Source organism: Humulus lupulus, chromosome 6 (genome assembly GCF_963169125.1).
Source record: "Humulus lupulus chromosome 6, drHumLupu1.1, whole genome shotgun sequence".
In the NCBI taxonomy this organism is placed as follows: Eukaryota; Viridiplantae; Streptophyta; class Magnoliopsida; order Rosales; family Cannabaceae; genus Humulus; species Humulus lupulus.
Genome location: NC_084798.1, coordinates 28,225,721 through 28,250,061, shown reverse-complemented (window position 1 = coordinate 28,250,061; position 24,341 = coordinate 28,225,721). Strand labels below are relative to the sequence as shown.

Below are 24,341 nucleotides of genomic sequence, written 5' to 3'. Positions count from 1 at the left end.
AAAACTCATCAACAAATATCACATGCTTTTCCTCGGAATGCCTTCGATATATCTTGTTCGCCCCATGTGTGGATGCATGGGAAAACGGATTTCATTTAAGGATCAAACGAACAGGCAAAATTTTGAGATGTCTCCAACTCTTTTTTGACCTCGAACTGGTTCGAGCATAATCTTTCGAGATGTGCTCCCTTATTCCTGTCTGTCCCTTGTAAGAATTCAAGGGCGAACATGTTTCACTAAAGGGTTATGTCAAGCTATCCCTTCTGTGTATGAGCAGGGTTTTGTAATGACCTTGAAATGGTCTTGAGCCTTATACTTCAAGCTCAGTTCCCTTATGGTCGCGCAACATGAGCTTTTAATGAACGGATAGGACCTCAAAATCCAAGTCATCTCGAATAGTCCACGAAATTGCTAGTCTGATCACTGTCTCAAAAATAAGTACTGTTGATCACATAAATTTATGTTGTAGTTTCAGCTCGGGTGATTACCGTCTCGGAGATGAACTCTGTCCCCAACTTGGTTGCAAACAGTGGTTTAGCTTGGAGACAAACTTTGTTTATGGCTCGAATGACTTTTGTGGAGTGATGACCAACTCGGGTGTGAGTATTGGATACCGTTCACATAGCTTGCACAGAGGGGTGATTAGCTCGGACGACTTATATGAGTTGGCTTGAGGAGTACATATAAGTCAGCTTCGAAGATATATTCTGTCCATAGCTTGAATGAATTTTGTGGAGTGATGACCAGCTCGGGTGTGAGTACCGGATACCGTTCACACAGCTTGCACAGAGGGGTGATTAGCTTGGACGACTATAGCTCAAATGTCTCCAACCTCGGAATTTTCACTAATGATTTCGAAGCTCTGTTCACTCCTAACAGTTTTAAAGGCTTATAAGCGAGTTGATAGACCCTCTTTGCCATGAGAGCGCGAATTTGATCTCAGGTGTTATGAAGCTTAAGAGTTAATGTCCTTGATAGCTCGTATTCATCATCTTGGAATTGACTGTGATATAGGGTGAACAAAATTCTTGCACATAGGCATGAGAACATGATTCTCTTAGGCACGAGAACAAGATTCTCATAACAACTTGGAAGAATTTTAAACATATCTTTACATTCCTGTTCGCCTAGTATAGGCTACAATGGGCGAATAGGTTCTCTTTCCATGTGGAAACATAGAAACAAACAGGTTCTTCACATGTTCTTGGCATGTTATTCCAGTCCTTTTTTGGTTGCTATTGCCCCTAATAATGACATAGAAGCAAGTAAAATTCCACACTAACCTTGCAAGGTTTCCGAGTCCTCCTGACTTCCTGCTCGCCTAGTATAGACCATTATGGGAGAACATGTTTCCTTTTTCGGATAGCTGTGATTGCTTACTCCTTGTTCACCTTTGGAATGTATGCATGAGTGCACAACTATTTTTCGAGGATTTGTGGTTTATACTCATAGGTGACCAGGTTGCACCTTTTGTTCTTTTGTGTTGTATACAAGTGAATGAACATGAGATCTTTTCTAGGTTTTCAAGCTTCGTTGTGGTATCCATCGATTCCATAAATGCATAAATGCAAATAGGGTTACAAGCAATGGTTTTATCACTGTTCATAACTTGAACAAGCCACTGCCATAAGTGGATCATCCTTGAGTCGCCGTGATTGCTCCACATTGTAACTCAGAATCACTAGGTTTTTAATTTCAACATTGTGCCCTAATTTGGACGCAATTAAGTGAAATTATTTTTCACATAGATCTGTGATTTGTCTCGACAAATATGGTGTTTTCTTACAACTTGCAATCGCTCCGCAGATGGCCTGACTGATCTGGCCCTTGACGACGTATGGAGTCTTCTGGGGATGATTTCATCAAAGTCTTTATTCATAGACTTCATTAGATTGAACCTCTTTATCTTGAATCTGCTCTCTCAATGAAAGCACCAAACTGTTGACGCCGTTTTTCGTCAACTTGAGAACATAAGAGCATGGATTTAAGAATAGAGATATAAGCAAATAAATAACACCATATTTTATAGTGTTTCGACTCCAAAAAGATGACCTACGTCTACTTAGTCACTTTTATTAATATTTAAGCTTAAAGAACCATAGTTTCCGGTGAACTTGCGTCACCGGTTGTTCTATAGTCCTCCTTCGCTTTACATTACAAGGACTGTGCATACAAGAATAATCATTCAGTATTCTCAATTGCCTCATTCATTTCTATCCCATCTCCTCTTATTTATAGTGAGGATTTTAGGCTTAGAATTAGATCATGGACCTAAGTTATTGGGTTTGGCCCGCAAATAATACAATACAACAAAAATACAGTTATATTTTGATAAATGACAACTCTGTACTCCTTTGCTAACTCAGTTAGCGTGGATGTTGTGTGTTGAACGCTAACAGGATCCTCCTGTTAGCGTGTAATGGTTTGCCTTGTACTCCGTGAGAACATGAACCATTTTGCACAGTGTGAGAACATGAACCAATTTGCACTGTGTGAGAACAAGAACCAATTTGCACTGCATGAGAACAGGAACCAATTTTCATTGCGTGAGAACAGTAACCAGTTTGCTTTGCATGAGAACAGAAACCATTTTGCACTGCGTGAGAATAGGAACCAATTTGCACTACATGAGAACATGAACCAATTTGCACTGCGTGAGAATATGAACCAATTTGCACTGAATGAGAACCAGAACCATTTGGCACTGCGTGAGAACAAGAACCAATTTGCACTGCATGAGAACAAGAACCATTTTGCACTGTGTGAGAACAAGAACCAATTTGCACTGTGTGAGAACAGGAAGGAAAAGTGTTATGTTCATCATCCCTTCATAATTGCTATTTTTTAAATGTCATAAATGCCCAAAAAATGGGTATAACAACAGTTATTTATATTTATAACTTAATTAAACAGTTGTCGTAATTAAATATCTAATCAAATTTGAATTCAAATTAAAAAATGTGAAAAAAGAAAAAAATAGAAAGAGTGCTTTTGAGCAATTTTAGAGTATCACATCATATACTTTTAAATATATATTTAAGGTAATTTTATATTTGTTTGATAAATATTATAATTTAAATTTATAAATTTTGTAATTAAACTATATATATTTAACATAATTCTAATTTTGTTTGATTAATTTTATAATTTGTATAATGTGAGTGAGAAATTTATACCTTTTGTAATTCCTCTGTTTTTTAAAGTTATGTTCTAATAGTAAAATTGTATAAAAAATATGTAATTAATCAATTATTTGTTTCTCTCTCATTTCAAGAAATTAATAAAATGTATAATAGCATTTGAAAAAGCAAGAGATGTGAAAAAATTAAGCTAACAAATAATATTAACATCAATTTTCATAATTATATACTTTTTAATTCATAATATGTTTATTGTTTCTAAAAAAAGATTTTTTGTGCTTCACATCAACCTCTGCTTCTTTTGTTGCTGTTGGAATATCCACTAAATTACAATCTATAAAACATTTATTTACTATAGTGAAAACAAATCACAAATCCAAACAATACCATTGGCAATATCGTTTTGTCACAAACTTGAGAAAGTATCAAATGAGAGAAAAATGCAATTATTAATATTGTTTTTATTATTACTACATTTTTTTAAACGTGTAAAATATATAGAGTAAATAACAATATCTTGTAAATATCTTATTTAAAAATTAAAAAATATGTAACTACATATTTTTATAACGTGCATGGTACATTTTTTTTTAAAATTACTACATTATTATAATCTATATGAAATGAATAAAAAAATTAGATTAAATGAGAAAATAAATAGAGTGCTTTGGAGCAATTTTAGTTTTTTAAATGTGTAAAATAGATATAGTAAATATATTATTTAAATTTTAAAAAATATGTAACTACTTACATTTTTTTTTAGATTACTATATTATTATAATCTATAAAATGAATAAAAAATAGATTAAATGAGAAAATAGATAAAGTGGTTTGGAACAATTTTAGTTTTTTAAATGTGTAAAATTGATAGAGTAAATAATAATATCTTATTTAAATTTAAAAAATATGTAACTACTTACATTTTTTTAAAATTACTATATTATTATAATCTATAAAATAAATAAAAAAATTAGATTAAATGAGAAAATAGATAGAGTGTTTTAGAGCAATTTTTGAGTGACACAACTCCTTGAAGCTTTCCTTTATATAATATATAGATATAGATATTATAATTTTTATAAAATGAATAAAAAAATAGATTAAATGAAAAAAATAAATAGAGTGCTTTGGAGCAATTTTAGTTTTTGAAACATGTAAAATAGATAGAGTAAATAATAATATCTTGTAAATATCATATTTAAATTAAAAAAACATGTAACTACTTACATTTTTTTTTAAATTACTATATTATTATAATCTATAAAATGAATAAAAAATTAGATTAAATGAGAAAATAGATAAAGTGCTTTGGAACAATTTTAGTTTTTTAAATATGTAAAATAGATAGAGTAAATAATAATATCGTATTTAAATTTAAAAAATATGTAACTACTTACATTTTTTTTAAATTACTATATTATTATAATCTATAAAATGAATAAAAAATTAGATTAAATGATAAAATAGATAAAGTGCTTTGGAGCAATTTTAGTTTTTAAACGTGTAAAATAGATAGAGTAAATAATAATATATTGTAAATGTCTTATTTAAATTTAAAAAATATGTAACTACTTACATTTTTTTAAATTACTATATTGTTATAATCTATAAAATGAATAAAAAATTAGATTAAATGATAAAATAGATAGAGAGTGTTAAGCCGTGACTCGGTTTGCTCTCTTCCATGGCGAAGAAGCAGAAATTGACTCGGAAGCCTGTGTCTCGTGTGGTTGATCAAGACACTCCGTCAATTTAGGATGAGAAGGACCAAGAAGGCACTGTTGCTGATGTTGTGATCGTTGAAGGCTCTACGGCTGGTGCTATGATCTTTGAAGATGAAGCTCAATCCAAAGGATCGAATCTAGATGCTGAAAAGGAATGAGTGATAGAAATTAGGGGAAACCAGGAAGCTGATCTTCGGGGCTTTGGGATGGCCACTCCGGTGTCGAACCCTTCTAGCTGGGCGGACAAGGTGGAGGAAAGGGACTATCAGGCTTCAGCTCACAACCAATGGCAACAATTTACGGCAAGTAAACTCTCTTTTTGTGACCAAAAACTTGAGTTTACTGAACCTTTGATCAAAGATGGTAGGAAAATTGCTAAGGTTGATATTGAAGAGGTCAAATATCAATATGCTAATTGGAGTTCTGCAATAATTTGTATGGTTCTTGGTGCTAATCCCCCAATGGTTGTTTTTGAAGGGTTCATAAAAAGAGTTTGGGGCCATCTAGGGATTGCTCAGATTGCTAGAATGACAATGGGGCTAACTATGGTTAAATTTAATGATGATGCAACTCGAGACCATGTACTGGAAAATGGTATCCTTCAGTTTGATAGGAAACCTGTTATCATCCGACCATGGACTACTGATCTCAGTGCAGTTTGACTAACTCGTTCAGTTTTGCTGTGGATCCGGTTACATGACTTAGGTCTTCAGTATTGGGGAAGTAAATGCCTTAGTGCGCTTGTGAGTACACTAGGTAAACCAATAATGATCGACAAATTTACTCGAGAGCGCTCCAGAGTTCAATTTGCTAGAGTTCTTGTGGAGATGGATATAACGGATAATCCTCCTAGGAGTATACAATTCCTTAATGAGTATGGACAGATTGTGGACCAAGGGGTGGATTATGAATGGCTGCCTATTAAATGTAAAGTTTGCTCTGGATATGGTCATTCCATGGTGGATTTTTGTAAGGAAATGAAAACTCATTGGGTTAAGAAGGGTATTCAGCCTAAAGATGAGTTAGAGGAGCCAACATCGGGTTGCTGCACCTGATCTGAATAAGGGTTCAGCTAATATTTCTACTGATGCTGAGGGGCCAAATAACAGTGAAGCTAGTTGGAAAACTCCAAAGAAAGTGGCTACTCTTTCCAAACAAGGACTGGTTGAAGTTGTTAGTTCTTTATCTGCTAAAATTCCAACTGGGCAAGGACAGAACCAAAAAAATGCATTTGAGGTACTTCAAGAGCAGGTGGACGGTGAGAAAGGAGGTATTTCTGTTCCTAACTCTTCTTATGGATAATCACAACATATTGAGCTGGAATTTGAGGGGATTGAATGGTCCTAATAAGCATACAACAGTTATAGATATATGTAGTAGGAATAAAGCAGGGGTTGGTGCTCTTTTAGAAACTAAAATGAAGGGGTATAAAGTCATGGAATTCATGGTGCATAAACTTCCTAATTAAGATTTCTATTCTAGCTCTGTTACTGAATGCAGAATTTTGGTCATTTGGCGGAAGACTTTTGTGAGGGTTACTATTATAGAGGAGACTAATCAGTATGTTCACTGTGTTGTTAAATTGGCTGGTCAGAGGCATGCTTTCTGTGCTACTTTTGTCTATGGGCTCAATACAATGGAGGGAAGGAAGAGGTTATGGCAAGGGTTACCTAGGCTCAACCTCCCTGTGAAATCTTGGATTATATTGGGGGATTTTAATGCTATATTTACTGGTAAGGATAGAAATGGTGGAAAACTTGTCTCCAAAATGGAGTTGACAGATTCTGCTCAGTGGCTTGCTGGGAATCAAGTGGAGTTACTTAAGAGTACTGAATCTTATTTTGCTTGGACGAACAATCAAGATGGTCCAGCTCGAATATACTCTAAGATAGACCATGTGTTTACTAATGAGGACTGGCTTGATGTTTTCCCTAGCTCCATAGCTGTGTTTCGGTGGGAAGTTGTTTCTGACCATTGTTCATGTGTTATTTCTACCACGACCATGGAGAATATGGGTATCAAATTGTTTCAGTTCTATAATTTTTGGACTGAACATCAAGATTTCAAAGAGGTGGTTCTGAATAGTTGGAGGAAACCAATCAATGGGACTGGTTTGAGGGCTATCTACTTGAAGACTATGAGGCTGAAGCATAGATTGAAGAGGTTTAACAGGGACAATATTGGAGATATTGGTTTGAATTATTAGAAGGCTAAGGATATGTACCAGGATGCTCAACTTCAAGCTCAAGCTCATCCCTGAGACTATGGGTATCAAGAGTTAGTTAAGGTTGCTGCTGAAGCTTTTACTGTTCAGGAGCACATGTACCATAGTTTTTTGGCTCAAAGAAGCAAAATTACTTGGTTAAGGAAGGGAGATATGAACACTTCTTATTTTCATGCTTGCTTGAAAAAGTGCAAAGAAGAGAATAGAATTGCAACCTACATCACTGAACAAGGTAGCTTGATAGATAATTTTCCTGATGTAGTTTCTCACTTTGTGGATCACTTTATAAGTTATATGGGAAGTCCAAGCTCATCTACTATTAAGATCAGTTTACACTGTATGGAGATGGGTACCAAGCTTTCGGTTGACCAGCAACTTTCTCTTTTGAAACCCTTCTCTTATAAGGAAATCCGAGATGCTCTTTTCAGTATCCCCATCACCAAATCCCTGGGTCCTGATGGCTTTGGATCAGGTTTTTTCAAGGTGTTATGGCAGGATATTGGGGGTGAAGTTTGTACAACAGTTGGCCAGTTTTTTGAGAAAGGGATTGTAACGCCCTGGTTACCCCAGAATAGTTACGGTGAACGGTGGACCAGAAATTTGACCTGCTACCCGAGTCCTTTGGTAAAAAACGTGCTCTAAGTGTAATGATCAGTTTAAGGTGGAAAACTAATAAAAGGAAATGGATATTTTCATTACAAACTGCTCTGCAGAGCTAATCAAAACATTTACAAGTTGTTCTCAGTACAAAATGGTCATTACAGTTTTAAATTTACAATCCCGTCGACCTAAGCGGCAAAAATAGGGTAAACCCCCTAGTTCCTCTGAGAACGCCTTGGCCGTGGTGGTCAAGCGGCCGCATATGTACACATCACCACCTAAGCTCTCCACTCAAGGCTGGGTGAGCTTTTCTTTCCCTTTACCTGCACCACATAGCACCCATGAGCCAAGGCCCATCAAGAAAACACAATAAAGCATGATATAATATCAACAATGATCATAATAATCATCCAGGACTGTCAGTCCCAACCAAGAGGTGACTATCGCAAGAGTCACTAATACAGGGACAGCACCCTCCAGCCATGTGACGATAGGGTCACCCCTTAACAGATAAGTGAGCCTTTCACAAGTTTGAACAGGATAGGTGTATGGTGATTAGTCACCAACATAACCTTCCTCATGACTTACAGTCATAAACCCTGGAATAGCGTTCCCTAGCCATGTGACAAGCAGTCACCAGGGCCATATGCCCTGGCTCTGAATAACTGGCCTTAGACCAGACAAGCGCTTATAAGTTCATCGACCTTAGGGTCGGTCCAGTGTTAATACCCCATATGAGTCATTCTTTGCTGATATCGATTAGATCTAATCTTCATTTGGCTCGGCGTTCATGACGCTATGCCATTTCTGACTCTTTAGGTCAGTGTCCCTGACTAATCAGTACATATACAAGTATTCAACATTTGCTAGCATTTTAATAGGCAATCCATGTCCACATTTATCAATCAACATGCCTCAATAATAATCATGCATGTCACATATACATAGGGTGCAGTTTTCTTACCTCCTGTTCGAGTAAAAATTAATATAAGAACGACCCCTGAGAACGATCAATCTTTTGGTCCTTTAGCGGTAACCTGGTCATAACCAATTATGGGATTCCATTAATAAAATAAATAATAAAAGGTTCACAAACCAAAACCTAGCCTCCAAGACATCAAACACTACTAATCCGGGTAGTAGGATCGACCCCGAGGCCTAAGGCTTGCATCCCCAAGCTAAAAACACATTTCTGGCCAAAAATGCCCTTATGGGCCACGGCTCACCTCCCTGACAGAGACATTTTCACCCTAGAAACCAACATAGGCCGCGACTCATTATGCAAAACAGCAAAGAACCAGAATTTCTTCCCTTGCGTTCTCCTTGAAACCAAACCCAGTCCCAAACCTCATCTAAACATTCAATCCAACCTCTAAACATCACCTATATCAAACCCTCATCAAAACCCAAGTCAAGCATCAATCAAAACTTCCATTAATCAAAACTTTCCTCAACAAAATCATAGGCTGAAAACTAAAAGAAAACAGAGGAAAACCAGAAAACTTATGGCTGAAACTCACCATAAACTTGAGATTAAATCCCCTTCAATGGCTGACCAACTCTATGAACTCAACCCCTTGACTTCCTAGCTTGATTCCTCAATTTGGGCTCAAAAACTCCAAAGGAGAAATAGGAGAAAAGGATGTACGGGAAGGGAAATTCTTTGCTCTGTTTTTGTTCTGTTTTCTACAGCCATCTAAAGTCTCATATACATCCAAACCAAATGACCTAAATGCCCCTAGGTCACTTAAGGTTTCTAAAGCCCTCCCAAGGGCAAAATTGTCCTTTCCAACCTATACCGTTAATTATAATTAACGCTCTCCAATTCCCGCTAATCTCGATAATCTCTAACACCAGTAATTCATATCCCATTACCCTATAATTCCCGGTAACGCTCTAATCATTAAAATCACCCTGAGACTCACCCCGAGCCCCAAGCTTAAGCCTGTTATGACCAAACCGATAATTTATATTTAAAGATCCTCTCATGTCGAATATCTCGAACCAATCCACATTATAATGTGGCCTCACAATATATCATTGACATGCAAACAAATATACAATTATACCTCAACGAGCCAAATTACCAAAGTACCCCTGTAAACAAATGTGGACCCACATGCATGCATTTAACATCATCTTATAACATAATTCACATATACATGCATAATGTCATTTAATGGCATAATTAAACAAGTATGGCCCTCCCAGCTGGCTAATCCCGCCATTAAATCATATCGGAGAATTCAGGGCATTACAGGGATATTTCCTTTTGAGCTCCATGATACAACACTGTCGTTGGTCCCTATAGTTGCTAATCCTTCTCGGGTTGTAGACTATAGACCTATAGCTTGTTTTTCTACCTTATACAAGTGCATCTCTAAACTATTATGTTCTCGTATGGCCTTGGTTCTTCCTGATCTCATTCAGCTGAATCAAGGAGCTTTTATTCAGGGTAGATCCATTGCTCATAACATTTTGATTTTCCAAGATCTCATCAAGAATTATGGGAGGACCTCTACCTCTCCTAGATGTGCTATTAAGATAGACTTAAGCAAAGCTTATGATACTGTTGATTGGCGGTTTCTTGAAGATCTTTTAAAGGCTTTTTGCTTTCCAATGAAGTTTATAGGATGTATTATGACATGCTTACAAAACACAACTTACTCTTTGCTTATGAATAGTAGGGTGCAAGGTAGTTTCAAGGGCGAGAAAGGGCTGCGTCAAGGTGATCCTCTGTCTCCGCTTTTGTTTGTTCTAATCATGGAATATCTTACTCGAAGACTTCATCTGGCAGCTCATGATTCCGCTTTCAGATTTCACCCAATGTGTAAAAGCCTTAAACTTCTTAATCTTTGCTTTGCTGATGATTTGATTTTATTCTGTAAGGGAACTCTTTTTGATGTTAGAGTGTTCAAAGTGGCACTTGAGGATTTTAGTGCTGCTAAAGGGCTTTGTTGACGCCGTTTTTTGTCAACTTAAAATGTAGAGCAATTAAACAATATGAGCTATGGTGCAAATGAATAGTATGGTGGAACAACAAGGGTTTTACGTGGTTCAGCAATTAAAGCTGCCTAGTCCATGAGTCTATTTTATTAGAAGTTGGAGTTTTCTCTCCAGATATCAAAAGATCCGTCCTTTTACAAGTGTTCATGACCTCTCTATTTATAGAGAGTTTTCAGAGTTCATTCCCACATATTTCGGGAAGATACTCCTGTATATTAATTGAAAATAATGGTATTAAATGCTGTAACTCCCCTGAAGACCAGGAAAACGGATAACAAACTTGTTAATATCCCTTTAATGTCGGGATGTTACAACAATAAATATCTTTAAATGTACAGAACGTGTTACATCAGATGACTCATCAAATCTTCGAGGTCAGCAATTAGCATCGCATCAGTCAAGGTTTACGGACAGGTTACGAACTGGCCGTCTTATTACAAGTCCTGCTCAGAGCAGATAAATTTTGTCGAGGCTGTCACATTTCGAGCTTGCACTCTTTAAGCTTGGGCTACTCGATCCTAAGGCACTTGATAACGGATGTATCCCGATGCTATGCTCTTTCGAGCTTAGAAAGAATCTCGAGGTTACATGTTTTCGAGGTTGTCGTCTTGCTTCGAGGGTTTTACAGATGTACCATGAACATGCGTTTTTATATATCTCGAGCTCACACTTGACGGGTCCAGCCTTCGAGACCATAATTTCTTGTCTCGAAATCTGGGTGTAACAATTTGCCACCTCAAAAGTATTAGTTCGAATCCTATGAGAAGGAAACTTTTGAACTACTTCCATTGGGAACCGTACCATCAAACATACTCGAGTGTGGACACGCGTCAGCTGGGTATTGACCACTCAAAGTACTTGAGTACCTTGGAAACCTGCCCACATCTATCTGCCTGCCATCCTTTATGGTCCCATCAAATCATTTGTCCCTGACCGTCGGATCTGATACAAAATATGGCCAATGGCCCAGATTAATCCAACCTTTTGCATTCCCACAGGCTTATAAATTGGACTCCAGTCGTCTTCTTCTTTTACTTTCACGTTCATTTCAGAGAGAAAAAAGGAAGAAAGAACAACCAGAAACCTCCTTGCCCATTTCTTGCATGTTCTCCAAGCCGAGTAGACAAAGTAACATTGGACTCTTTGATTCCACGAGATCGTACTTGCAGCCACTTATACAATCGTCCATTTCTCTATTTTCGCCGATCGCATTGTGTAAGATTTCTGTTCATGGCTTCTTTGCATTATATATATTTTTTATATGTGTGTTTATGTTTCTGTTGCACCTTGGGCACTAGGATTTTGTTGGTCCATTCATTAGTTTAATGCACTAGGACGTTTCGGCTGATAAATATTAGATTTAGGTTCTGAAATTATTGGTTCCAAACCCAGTCCATGCGCAAAGATACCCAAATATGGCTCTTTTTCTTCGTTTTCAAATTTTGGAGGACATATCTTGCACACCAAGATATTGGGTACAAAATCAGGGTTTTTTTAAAGAATGCACGATTCCTAAAAATATCACTTTTTGAATAACGGCCACCTTTTTTCCCTGATATATCGGGATTTCCAATAATATGTCCACCTTCTTTTCTTTCGGTGGACTACACGCTCTGAGATTGGCCTCATTTTTTGGATCGAGCTTGCCTTGTAGCCTCGATCATTCGAGCTTAGGCATTCTATTTATCTCATTATTTCCTGCTCGCTTGGCCCTCACCCTTTTGCTTGCTTGTTAGATGCCGCAGGATTCTTCGAGGCCAAGCAGCTCGGTCACATCGCTTGGTCAGATAACTGACATTCTGGCCTTTCACGACATAGGATTGTCAGGCTCGCTGAGGTGTGGAGCTCTAACCTCCCACGAGCGAAGTTGTAACGCCCTAACTCCAGGGACCGTTACGGTATACATTGCAATCAGTGCTAAACTCACTAATCGAGTCATTTGGCCATAAATGTGTAATTAAGTATGATTAGCGGTTTAGGGATTAAAAATTTCGGTTAAGATATAACGTTTCACTAGAACGTTTACTGTACACATTGGGATCCCAAAAATATAATTTAAAGGTTTATTACAACAAAATATTTACAACCAGCCGATCTAAGCGGTTAAACAGGGTTCAGCCCTGGTTCCTTTCCTTCAAACCTCGGTCGTGGCGGTCGAGCAGCTGCATATGTACACATCGTCACCTAAGCTCTCCAACTCAAGGATGGTCCAACTTTCTTTTGCCTTTACCTGCACCACAAAGCACCCGTGAGCCGAAGCCCAGCAAGGAAACTCATATGCTCATAAACAGTCATATCATGATATCAAATCATATCTGGCATGCCTAGCAAACATAGCTTTATTCAAGCATGGAGACAAGTTCAAACAATGCTGGGGTACCCAGGATAAGAAATCCTGCCCTTCTGATTGGATGACTATCAAGTCAATCCTAATCAGATGAGTGTTTCGACACTTGAGGTTCTGTTAAACCATACTGAGTGACCAACAAGAAAGTCACTACGGGGCTCAGCACCCAAAGCCATGCATATGATGATCAAAATGATCATACAGAGCTTATAGCTCTGAACAGATGAGTGAATATCACTTTGAGGTTCTGTTAACCATACTGAGTGACTGACAAGCAAGTCACTACGGGGCTCAGTGCCCATAGCCGTGTAATGAACCCGTTACCTGGGCTTTCCTGTAATGGCTCTAATCAAATGAGTGACTGATGGGTAGTCACTAGCTTTAACAGATGAGTGACTGATGGGTAAGTCACACAAGTGCTTTTAGTTTTCATCGAACTTGAGGTCGGTCCGGCATTAATGCTCTTGTTGAGTCATCTAATGCAGAATGTTGATTACATCTAATCTTTTATCGGCCCTGCGTTCATGACGCTTATGCCGTTACTGGCTCCCAGGTTGGTAACACATGACCAATGCCAAATCTGAGTGATCAGAGCCATGCACAAGTAAGCAATGCTACCAAACATATATCATATGTCTAATATCCAAATACAGGGCATTCAACATGCTTACTTAACAATTACTAGCACAAATAAGATCGTGCATACTCACAGAGGCTCAAGCTCTGAACAATCTCATATTCAATATTCATGGCATGCCCTAATCACATGTTTCTCGTGCACCACATGCATCATATTTAAACATCGAACATGCATCAAGAATAATCATGCATGTCACATATGGGGTGCAGTTTTCTTACCTCGGGTTTGAGCAAGAATTAGTAAACAAACGACCCTTGAGAACGATCAATCCTTTGGTCCTTTAGCGGTCACCTAGTCATAACCAATTATGGAATCCCATCAATAAAATAAATCACTAAAAGGTTTATAATCTAAATCCACACTCCCGGGATCCATCCCGCACTCTCGGGACCCTTAATCTACCCAAACGGGGTAAAGGAACCAACCCCCGAGCCTTAAAAGTCATCCCAAGCCCTAAAAATAGGTTGCTGGAAAATGCACTAGCGCTGGGGCGCTGTCCCAAAGTCAGAGAGGCCCAAAACCAGCCCTGCCTAGCGCTGGGGCGCCATCAGCAGACCAGAAACTTTTATGGTCTTCTCCTTTGAAAACCAAACCTCCAAACCAATCCCAATCATCATCAAAATATCAAATTCAACCCCAAACCTCATCTACATCACACCCTCATCAAAACCCAAGCAATCTTACACAAGAACTTCCATGAATTCTCACAACTAACACCTCGAATTCCCAATTGAAAACTAACTTCTAAAACAGGGTAAAGCTTAAGTTCATGGATGAAACATTAGCTCAAATTGGATTTGAGTCCTCTTCAATGATTGAACTAAGTTCCTAAGCTCCCACCTTTGATCTCCTAGCTTGTTACCTCAAGTTGGCTCTCAAAAATTGAAAGGAAGAAGGAGGGAAGAACATGTACGGGAGGGAGAGAAAGAGATAAGGATGATGCTCTATTTTTACACTTCCACGACCTTCTAAACTCAAAGGGCTGATATATATCTTAGGGGTGAAAAGACCATTTTGCCCCTAGGTCAAATAAAGGCTTCTAAAGACTCCCAAAGGTAAAATCGTCCTTTCCCGCCTATCTCGTTAATTATAATTAACAACCTCCAATTCCCGTTATTCTCAATATTCTCAAATACCAATAATTCACATCCCGTTACCCTTTAATTCTCGGCAACGTTCTAATCACCAAATTACCCCGAGACTCACTCTGAGCCCCGAACTTAATCCCGTTATGACTAGACCAAAAACTTGCATTCCATGATCGTCTCATGCCGAATGGCTCGAACCAATCCACATATAATGTGGTATTATTTATAATTCACCCACATGCATGAAAATACACAATCACGCCCTCAACGGGCCAAATTACCAAAATGCCCTTAAAATTAAATGTGGACCCATGTGCATGCATTTACCATCATATAATAATATAATTCACACAAACATGCATATAATCATTAAATAGCATAATAAATAAATTATGGCCCTCCCAGCCTCCTAATCAAGGTCCTAAATCTTATTAGGAAATTTGGGGCATTACAGAAGTTTTCGCGCTCCAGGAGATGGAAATCCTGACAGCAAGCTGAGATACGCGGCTTGGAGCCAGGAACACATGAAAGCAGGGGCAGTGCTGCCCTTGAAATATTTTTTCAAGGACTTCACTGACTTTGTTGGGCTCGCTCCCTTCCAACTCAACACCAACTCATACAGGGTTTTGTCAGCCCTGAGGTCGCTCTACCATGAGCTAATGTGGGCAGGACCTTCACCAGAAGAGATTTTGTATCTCTTTTGCTTGAAAAGCAATCCCTCCCGAGCTCGGGGAGGAGATGGCTTCTACTATCTCTCGAGCTATCCCAAGGAGAAAAAGATGTTTGAGGATCTTCCCAACCATCCTCCTGATTTCAAGAAGGCCTTCTTCTGGACAGATGGCCTAGCTCCGTCTAGATATTACTCGTTCAGACGAATTCGTAAGTGTCTCAACTTCTTTCTTTTTTGTGCTCGAATTTTGCTTAGGCTCGTATTTAGTTGAAATGTGTTTTCTTCCAGCCAACTACCACCGCCCTACTCCCACCAAGGAGATGAAAGAGCATAGAGAGGCCCTGTGTTGACGCGGTTCTTCGCCAACAGGTAATTTAAGAAAAGAAGAGAAAGGGATTAGTGCTAATAATGAACCGAAACAGATATGTGATCTTAGAAAATGAAATGGTGACTCAAGACACGGTTTTTAAGTGGTTCAAAGGTTAAAATCCTTCTACTCCACTAGTCAATATTATTGCTCTATTCTGGGTATATGATTACAGGATATTTCTTACAAGAGATAATCCAACCCTTATTTATTCCCAGGGTCTCCATATTTATAGGAGAAGGCACCTAGGAGTTGGTAAGAAGGTCATCCCGTGACCTTCTTACCTATCGTATCAACTCTGTGACATTCATGATTAATTCCTAAACCTGACACATGAGTGTGGTCAAATCAATAGGTAAGGAGATAATGGGCCGCACGGCCCAACCCAGTCGTGGGTGTCTGAATACGCATGTTCCTGCTGCGTGTCTGAGAAGTCAGGGGCATATCAGACACGTATGTCTGATATATGCACGTTTACCTTGCGTGTGTTGACTTTACAAAGGGGTCACAGCCTCCATATCCAGCTCGTACCACGAGCTGGACACTTAACTCGACCTTCGGCCTTCAAAGTTCGGACTCAAGTCTTAGGCAATCTTGGCGAACCCTTGGGTTTCCTCGAGCTAAGGAGGTACGACCTTATGATGGAAGCTCCGGTCTTGGGGAGGTCCACGAGATAATCATGATTAGGCCGCAGCTCAGCTCGCTAATCAGCCCGTGGGAAAATCAGGGCGTACATCTGCCCCCCAAGCCCCTGCTCGTGGTATACGACGTCGGATAAGGCCACAGTAGGGGATTTTAGGCTTCCCCATGAACTCTTCAAATTCCACATCTTACGCAGGCGCCTGATACGTGGAACATCGTGGTTGGTGACGGTACGTCTTACGAGAACCGCATTTAATGGCCTAGCCTATGCACAGCCATCGTTTCGTATTTCGAGTGGAGGGCCTTGGATCCCACATCAGGGCCATCCAACGACCCTCTATACGTGAACCTTCACGTATTTAAAAGGGGTGGCCACCCTACGCATGGGCCACCCTTTCATTTGAAATTCCTCAGAACTTCTCTCCTTCTTCTCTCTTCATTTTAGAAGAAAAAGAAACCCTCTTCTTTGCGACCGCCATTCTCAGTTGCTTAAGAAACTCAGACGTAAGAATTTCTTCAAAGCTTTGGAAGCAAACACTCCGACGAAGCTCCCACCTAGGCGACGCCTTCATCCACCTCCTAACCAAACACTGTAAGTCTCCTGAACTTGTGTGTTTTGAAAATATTTTTCACTGTAGCTTAGGTAAATATTTACTGTAGCCACATGCAAGGTTTTACTGGTTTTTGTGGGTACGAAGGGTGAAAGCCTTTTAGGTTAGGATATTTTTGCTGTAGGAAAACGTTTGGGAGTATGGTTTATAGGATGCATTTTCTGGGGAAGATTTCTGGGTAGAATTTTTGGTATTTTAGTTCAAAGATATCCAGGATTTAGGTGCAAAACTGGGTAGCTTAAGGGACACGCCTCACAGGCGGTTTTGCCTTTCTTGCCTATTGAAACTTTCCCCCCAAGGCAAATTTTATCCTGACCCTCCTGAAACACGAATTCCGAGTAATCTGGGATTTGTTGGGAGAATAGACGCGTGTTCATAGAACCGCGTGGTCTCACTCTCCACGGGCTGGGCTTACCTCAACTCGTGCAAACAACACTTTGATTCTTCCTCATGCTTAGGTCGCCTTTTCTAAAATCTTTTTTTTTGTTCGTTAGGCGACCAGATGGCAACAAAGAGGAATGCCCCACAGAAGACCATTGGCAGCTCGGCCTCCCAACGGGACAAAGGAAAATCGGTGATGCCCGACTCCCCGATCCCCCGCTTTGGGCCGGCAGTGGAGAAGGAGCTCGAGGTGGCTCTTGATGCATTTTTTGAGGCGGAGAGGATCGTCTCAAAGATTACCGACCAGACGAAGATCAATAAGATATTCCTCTCCCACAACATTGCACTGGGGAGGACGTCAGTGATTGCTCGACCTCCCGCGGAAGGCGAGCGGAGCTGTGCACCGCTCGACGAATCGTTCGCGGCTTGGAGCGGCGAGCATTTTAAGGCGGGGGCCTTCCTCCCGTTGGATCAGTATTTTGCTGACTTCCTGAATTACGTGAGGTTGACCCCATTTCAGCTCCCCCCCCAACTCTTATCAGTTGTTGGCGAGGTTGAGATACTTGTTTCAGAAGCACGAGTGGGAGGTCCCCACTCCTGCGGACATTTTATACTTTTTCTTCCTCAAGGCCAGCCCGGATCAGCGGGGGCGAGGCGACGGGTTTTACTACTTAACCCGATTTCCCAATACGGCTGCGGTCATCGAGCTGCCCAGCCACCCCAACGACTTCAAGGATCAGTTCTTCATGTCGACGGGGTTCAGAAACTGCGAGCTCCACTACTTCAATCGTCCTCGTAAGTGTTTTTTTTTATCCTTAGCCCGTAAGTTAAGTTTCGTTTTAGCTCCTCCCGTATCCCTTTCTGACTTGGGCCCATCATGCAGCCATCTTCGCGAGGACAGAGAAATCTGTGACCCTCGGGGCCCAATACGAGACACTGGCGAGCTTGCCCCCCAGTGAGAAAGATTACCGCGTGATCGTAACGGACGAGACGATGGTGGCCTGCAAGCTGATTTTCCCAAATCAGACTTTGAACCTAAAAAGGCCCCGGGGGCTTCCCCCAGCTCGCGACGCCAGACCCATCATCGTGGAGGAGGTCGCGGGGGATGAAGATGAGGAGGACGAGGACAACGAAGTTTCGCTTGTGAGGAACAGAAAGCGGGCTTTGGAGGTTGCCCAAAGGACGGGCGAGGAGAGGATCCAATCCGGAGCAGCTGCGGGTCCTTCTGTCCAAGGTAACCCTTACATGTTTAGGAATCTAGATAGGGCCACAGCAGACCCCCGGCTGGCTAGGTTCAATCCTAGGCAGCTCGTCCATCGTCACTGAAGTGATCCGGACCTGAATACAACCCTGCTCCATTGTGTTGACCGGCTTGTGCTGGATTACCAAGATAGCCGGCCTAGGGGTACCGTAGTAGTAGATAATACCCTAGCTTTTAGGTCGATCCTATTCGAGGAGTATGGGACCAACCTTCGGACATGGCCATCACTCCAGAGGGGTGCCGTAGCTCCAGGGCTTAGGCAATATGTAGAGGAATCTAGCCCTGAGTCAGCCTCGGACCCAGAACTTGCGTCAGCTCGGGAAGTAATCAACTTAGATTCATCTTCTAGCTCGGGGGGTAGGATTCCCTTAGTATACATATACTTGACTTTCTCTTTACCCCTTTGTTTTTGTCTCTGTATGGTTGCTAACTCGTACTAACCATGTTTTTGTTTTGACAGAAGAGATGTCTCAGCCCGAGGAGAGCTTGCGAGGTACGGTCTTTGGGGGGAACGCCGCAGCTGGGGCCGCTGGGCCAAGAATGAAGAGGCTCCGGACATCCAAGAACGCCATCGAGACCCCCAACAAGTCTCCTGCAAAGGAGAAGGAGCAAGCCCTAGCTGCACAGGTCGCGGGAGCGGTTCTTCCTGTTGCAGGGGGAAGCAACATGCCTCCACCAGCTCTGCGAGCTCCAGCCGCCGCCCGGGACGCAGGAACGGAGGTCGGGACTTCGGCCATCGCACCCTCCAATGTACGCATCCCAGTCAATCCCCAGGACCTGGAGAAGATCCCCGAGGCCTTCCGGGGAACGGTATATGAGTCGGCGAACTACATTGTCAGCCACATATACAAGTTCACCGAGAAGGAGCTCCGGGCCATCAAGACACTGAGCCCGGTGGGTGTGCTGGAGTCTTCACTGGGCATGGCCATGACGGTAAGCTAACTAAATCTTTTGTGGTTTTTATCATTACACTTCGCCCTGCTTTTTCTTTCCCTTTTTTCTAAGGCAATTGTCTTTTCACCTTCGAAGAGCACCGTTGCCCTTCACCGGAGCATTGTCAGGGCCAAAACGCAGCTCGAGGACATGAGGAGCGAGCACCAGACTACCCTGTAGGTGGCTAAGGATGCCTTGGCGGCCTCGCAGGTCGAGTTGGAAAAAACCCGCTCGAAGGTCCAAGAACTCGAGACCTCTCTCGCCACCTCGCGGACAGACCTAGATGCCGCGAAGACTGAGGTCCCAGTCGCCCAGACTGCCCTAGAGGCCGAGCGGACAACTTCGGAAAAGTCTATGGAAGATCTGTTCTACCATTGTTGGCCTACAATCCAGACGCTGACTTCTCCTTCATGTCAGTGAGCCTCTGGGAGCGCTTGCTGGTGAAGTTCCAAGCTCGCCTTGACAAAGAGACACCCTCTGAGACCGGGGAAGGCTCTGGCGCAGCTGAGCAAGGCGAGACGACGACCTCCAAGGGGCCACCTGGCGGAGCTTAGGGCGTTTCTTCTCTTGTGCCCTTCACTATATATATATATTTATGTAACCCTTGCATGAGGTGCTTCCACCTCGAGACAATTTGATTCCATGCTTTCAATTGATCCTCCTTTTTTGCCTTTACGCGTTTTGGTTACAATTTCTTGAAAAACTTAGTTCGCTCTAATCGTTATCCATATCTTGATCTCTTTAGGAAGAACACCGATCAATAGATTTAAATCAACTTCTAAGCTTTATGACCCGGTTAGGACCAGGAACTTAATTTGAAAACTTAGTTCACGTTAACTTTTATCCATATCTCGAGCTCTTTAGGAAGAACAACGATCAATAGATTTAAATCAACGTCTAAGTTTTATGACCCGGTTAGGACCAGGAACTTAATTTGAAAACTTAGTTCGCGTTAACTTTTATCCATATCTCGAGCTCTTTAGGAAGAACAATGATCAATAGATTTAAATCAACTTCTAAGTTTTATGACCCGGTTAGGACCAGGAACTTAATTTGAAAACTTAGTTCGTGTTAACTTTTATCCATATCTCGAGCTCTTTAGGAAGAACAACGATCAATAGATTTAAATCAACTTCTAAGTTTTATGACCCAGTTATATCCAAGATAGGACTTAGTTAGCGTTAACCATTGTCAACATCTCGCGTTTTTTAAGAAAAACAACGGTCAATCGATATGAATCAACTTCTAAGTCATTAGGGAGACCTGGTTATATCCAGGTACCATATGCCCCCCCAAGTAACTGGGAAAGGGTCTTTCGTGGTTACTTTAGATTACACTTGCAAACATGCATAAAAAGCTGATTCTCATAAATACATAAAAAATGGCCTTCCAGGCCTTACAAGTGAATCATTGATAATATTTCTTTAAATAGATGGCGTTCCAAGTCCGCGGGACTGCCCCTCCATCAAGTCGAGCTAACTTATAAGTTCCCTCCTTAATGACCTCGATGACTTGATATGGTCCTTCCCAGTTTGGTCCCAAGACTCCATCTTTGGGGTCCTTACTGGCTAAGAAGACTCTCCTTAGGACCAAGTTGCCAACGCTGAGGGCGCGCTTTTTGACTTTGGAGTTGAAATAGCGAGTGATCTTTTGCTGATAATGGGTGAGCTGGAGTTGCGAATCCTCTCGCCTTTCATCAACTAGGTCAAGGGAATTGCACAGGAGCTCGTGGTTGCGGTCCTGGTCGTAAGATTGGACCCTATGCGAAAGCACCTTAATTTCCACGGGGAGGACTGCCTCACTCCCAAAGGCCAGGGAAAAAGGAGTATGACCCGTAGGAGTCCGATGCGAGGTTCGGTATGCCCATAGGACCTGGGGGAGCTGTTCCGGCCAGACCCCCTTCGCTTCATCTAACCTCTTCTTAAGGCTCGCCTTTAGAGTTTTGTTGACAGCTTCGACCTGGCCATTAGCCTGAGGATAGGCCACGGAGGAGAAACTTTTCACAATTCCGTACCTTTCACAAAATTCGGTGAACAGGTCGCTGTCGAACTGAGTGCCATTATCGGAAACGATCTTCTTGGGCAGGCCGAATCGACAGATAATGCTTTTAACCACGAAGTCAAGCACTTTTTTGGACGTTATCGTTGCCAAGGGTCTGCCTCAGCCCACTTCGTAAAGTAGTCGATGGCTACCGCAGCGTAACGGACCCCGCCTTTTCTAGTGGGGAGGGCGCCAATCAAGTCTATCCCCCAAATGGCAAACGACCATGGGGACGAGATCATCTTTAGCTCGACTGGAGGAGCTCGGGCAACTACGGCGAACCGTTGGTACTTGTCGCATTTCTTCACGTATGAAATCGAGTCCTTGGACAGAGTTGGCCAGTAGTACCCTTGCCTTAGGACTTTTAAGGCCAAGCTTTGCCCCCCAGTGTGGTCTCCGCAAAATCCCTCGTGCACCTCCTGTAAGATGGCCTTTGCTTCGTCTGGAAGAACACATCGGAGGAGAGGTAGGGAGTGCCCACGTCAGTATAGCATCCCATCAACTATAGTATACCTGGGAGCTTGATAGAGTACTCGTCGTGCATCATTATGCCCTTCAGGCAGCTTTCCCTCAACGAGATATTCAAGGATGGGGGTCATCCAGGTCGGCTTGGCATCGATCATCTCGACCTCCGTCCTGACATACACTATGCTTGGTTTCTCCAAGAACTCTATGGGCACTAGCCCCAAGGTTTCCGTTTCCCCCGAGGTGGCGAGCTTGGAAAGAGCGTCTGCGTTAGCGTTCTGCTCCCGAGGTATCTGTTCGATCGAGCCTTGCTCAAACCCGGATAGCTCAGCTTTTACCTTTGCCAGATAGGCGGCCATCTTGGGTCCCCGTGCTTGATATTCGCCCAGAACCTGGTTTACCACGAGCTAGGAGTCACTGAAGCACTGTACGGAGCTCGCCTTCACCTCCTGGGCTACCTTCAGCCCGGCCAGCAAGCTTCGTATTCGGCCTCCTTGTTGGAGGCTTTGAATCCGAATCTCAGCACCGAGTGGAATCTATGTCCCTCGGGGGATATCAAAATGATTCCAGCTCCGGAGCCGTTCTCGTTGGACGAACCATCTACAAAGATCCTCCACGAAGCCTGGGGCGAGCTGATTTGGGGTGAGTCTTCTGCGGGGTCCCCCTGGAATCCCGTGCACTCTGCCATAAAATTGGCCAGGGCCTGACTTTTTGTAGCAGTTTGGGGAGTGTAAAAAATCTCGAACTGACTGAGTTCGATTGCCCATTTCAACAAACGTCCCGATGCTTCAGGTTTTTGCAAAACCTGCCTTAAAGGTTGATCGATCATGACGTGTATCGAGTGGGACTGGAAGTACGGCCTGAGCTTTCGCAAAGCCGTGATAAGGCAGAATGCCAATTTCTCCATCAACGGGTATCGGGATTCAGCCCCGAGGAGTCTCTTGCTGATGTAGTAGACTGGCTTCTGAACTCGGTCCTCTTCTCGTACCAATACGACACTAGTTGTGTCCTCAGTAACAGCCAGGTAGAGAAAAAGAGGCTCTCCTGCTTTGGGTTTGGATAGCACGGGCGGCTCGGCCAGATGTGCCTTTAGGTCAAGGAATGCGCTTTCGCACTCTACTGTCCATTCAAACTTCTTGTTTCCTCGGAGCAGGTTGTAGAATGGCAAACACTTATTGGTGGACTTGGAAATAAACCGGTTGAGGGCTGCCACTCTTCCTGTTAGGCCTTGGACATCTTTTCGTGACCTGGGCGAAGGAAGCTCGAGCAATGATCTGATCTTGTCGGGGTTTGCCTCGATTTCTCGGGTATTGACTATGAACCCCAGGAATTTCCCCGACGCGACTCCAAAAGTGCATTTCTGTGGATTGAGCCGCATGCCATATTCCCGTAGTATCTTAAAACATTCTTCCAAGTCGGAAACATGGTTATCGGCAGTCTTCGACTTGACTAGCATGTCATCAACGTACACTTCCATGTTTTTTCCGATCTGTTCTGTGAACATTCTATTTACTAACCTTTGGTAGGTAGCTCCGGCATTCTTCAGCCCGAACGACATGACCTTGTAACAATAGACGTTAGTCGGGGTCATGAAGCTGGTGTGTTCCTGGTCTGTCGGATTCATCGCGATCTGATTGTAGCCTAAGTACGCGTCCATAAAGGACATGAGCTCATGCCCTGCCGTGGCATCCACCAACTGATCAATCCTTGGCAGTGGAAAGCAATCCTTGGGGCAGGCTTTATTCAGGTCGGAGAAGTTGATGCAGGTCCGCCATTTCCCGTTGGGCTTTGGGACCAGCACGGGGTTGGCGACCCATATTGGAAACTTGGCCTCGCGGATAAAGCCTCATTTCTTTAGCCAGGTCACCTCTTCCTTCAAGGCTTCAGCTCGAGCCGTTCCTAGGCGTCTTTGCTTCTAGGACTTGGCGGGAATGCTTTTATCCAGATGAAGTGTATGCATGATGACACTTGGGCTGATTCCCACCATGTCCTCATGGGACCATGCAAACACGTCCAGGTTATCCCGCAAAAACTTAGTCAGCTTCGCCTTCCTCTTGCTACAGAGGTTTTTTCCGAGTTTGACCATCCGTGATGGATTCTGTGGATCAATGCTCGCTTCCTCGAGCTCCTCAATCGCCTGGAGCTCGGATCTGTCCTCGCCTCCTCGGGGGTCAATGTCCTCACTTAAGACGACATTTTCCC

General features: G+C 42.2%; 1 protein-coding gene across 1 annotated transcript; it reads left to right on the top strand.

The window, feature by feature from the left end:
- The first annotated feature begins 5,631 nt into the window (after nt 1–5,631).
- On the top strand, nt 5,632–7,070 carry LOC133784898 (uncharacterized). The gene is made up of 3 exons (XM_062224165.1): nt 5,632–5,833; nt 5,937–6,134; nt 6,334–7,070. Exons 1-3 carry the CDS (start codon nt 5,632–5,634, stop codon nt 7,068–7,070), a joined length of 1,137 nt encoding a protein of 378 aa, XP_062080149.1.
- The last annotated feature ends 17,271 nt before the right edge of the window (nt 7,071–24,341 follow it).

What these genes read in the sequence shown, in the direction of transcription:
- LOC133784898 (XM_062224165.1), top strand. Translation starts at nt 5,632, where the DNA reads ATGATCGACAAATTTACTCGAGAGCGCTCCAGAGTTCAATTTGCTAGA. An exon ending in TCATTCCATGGTGGATTTTT is followed by an intron (nt 5,834 to 5,936) that starts GTAAGGAAATGA and finishes ATAAGGGTTCAG; the next exon opens with CTAATATTTCTACTGATGCT. An exon ending in GGTGGACGGTGAGAAAGGAG is followed by an intron (nt 6,135 to 6,333) that starts GTATTTCTGTTC and finishes TTCCTAATTAAG; the next exon opens with ATTTCTATTCTAGCTCTGTT.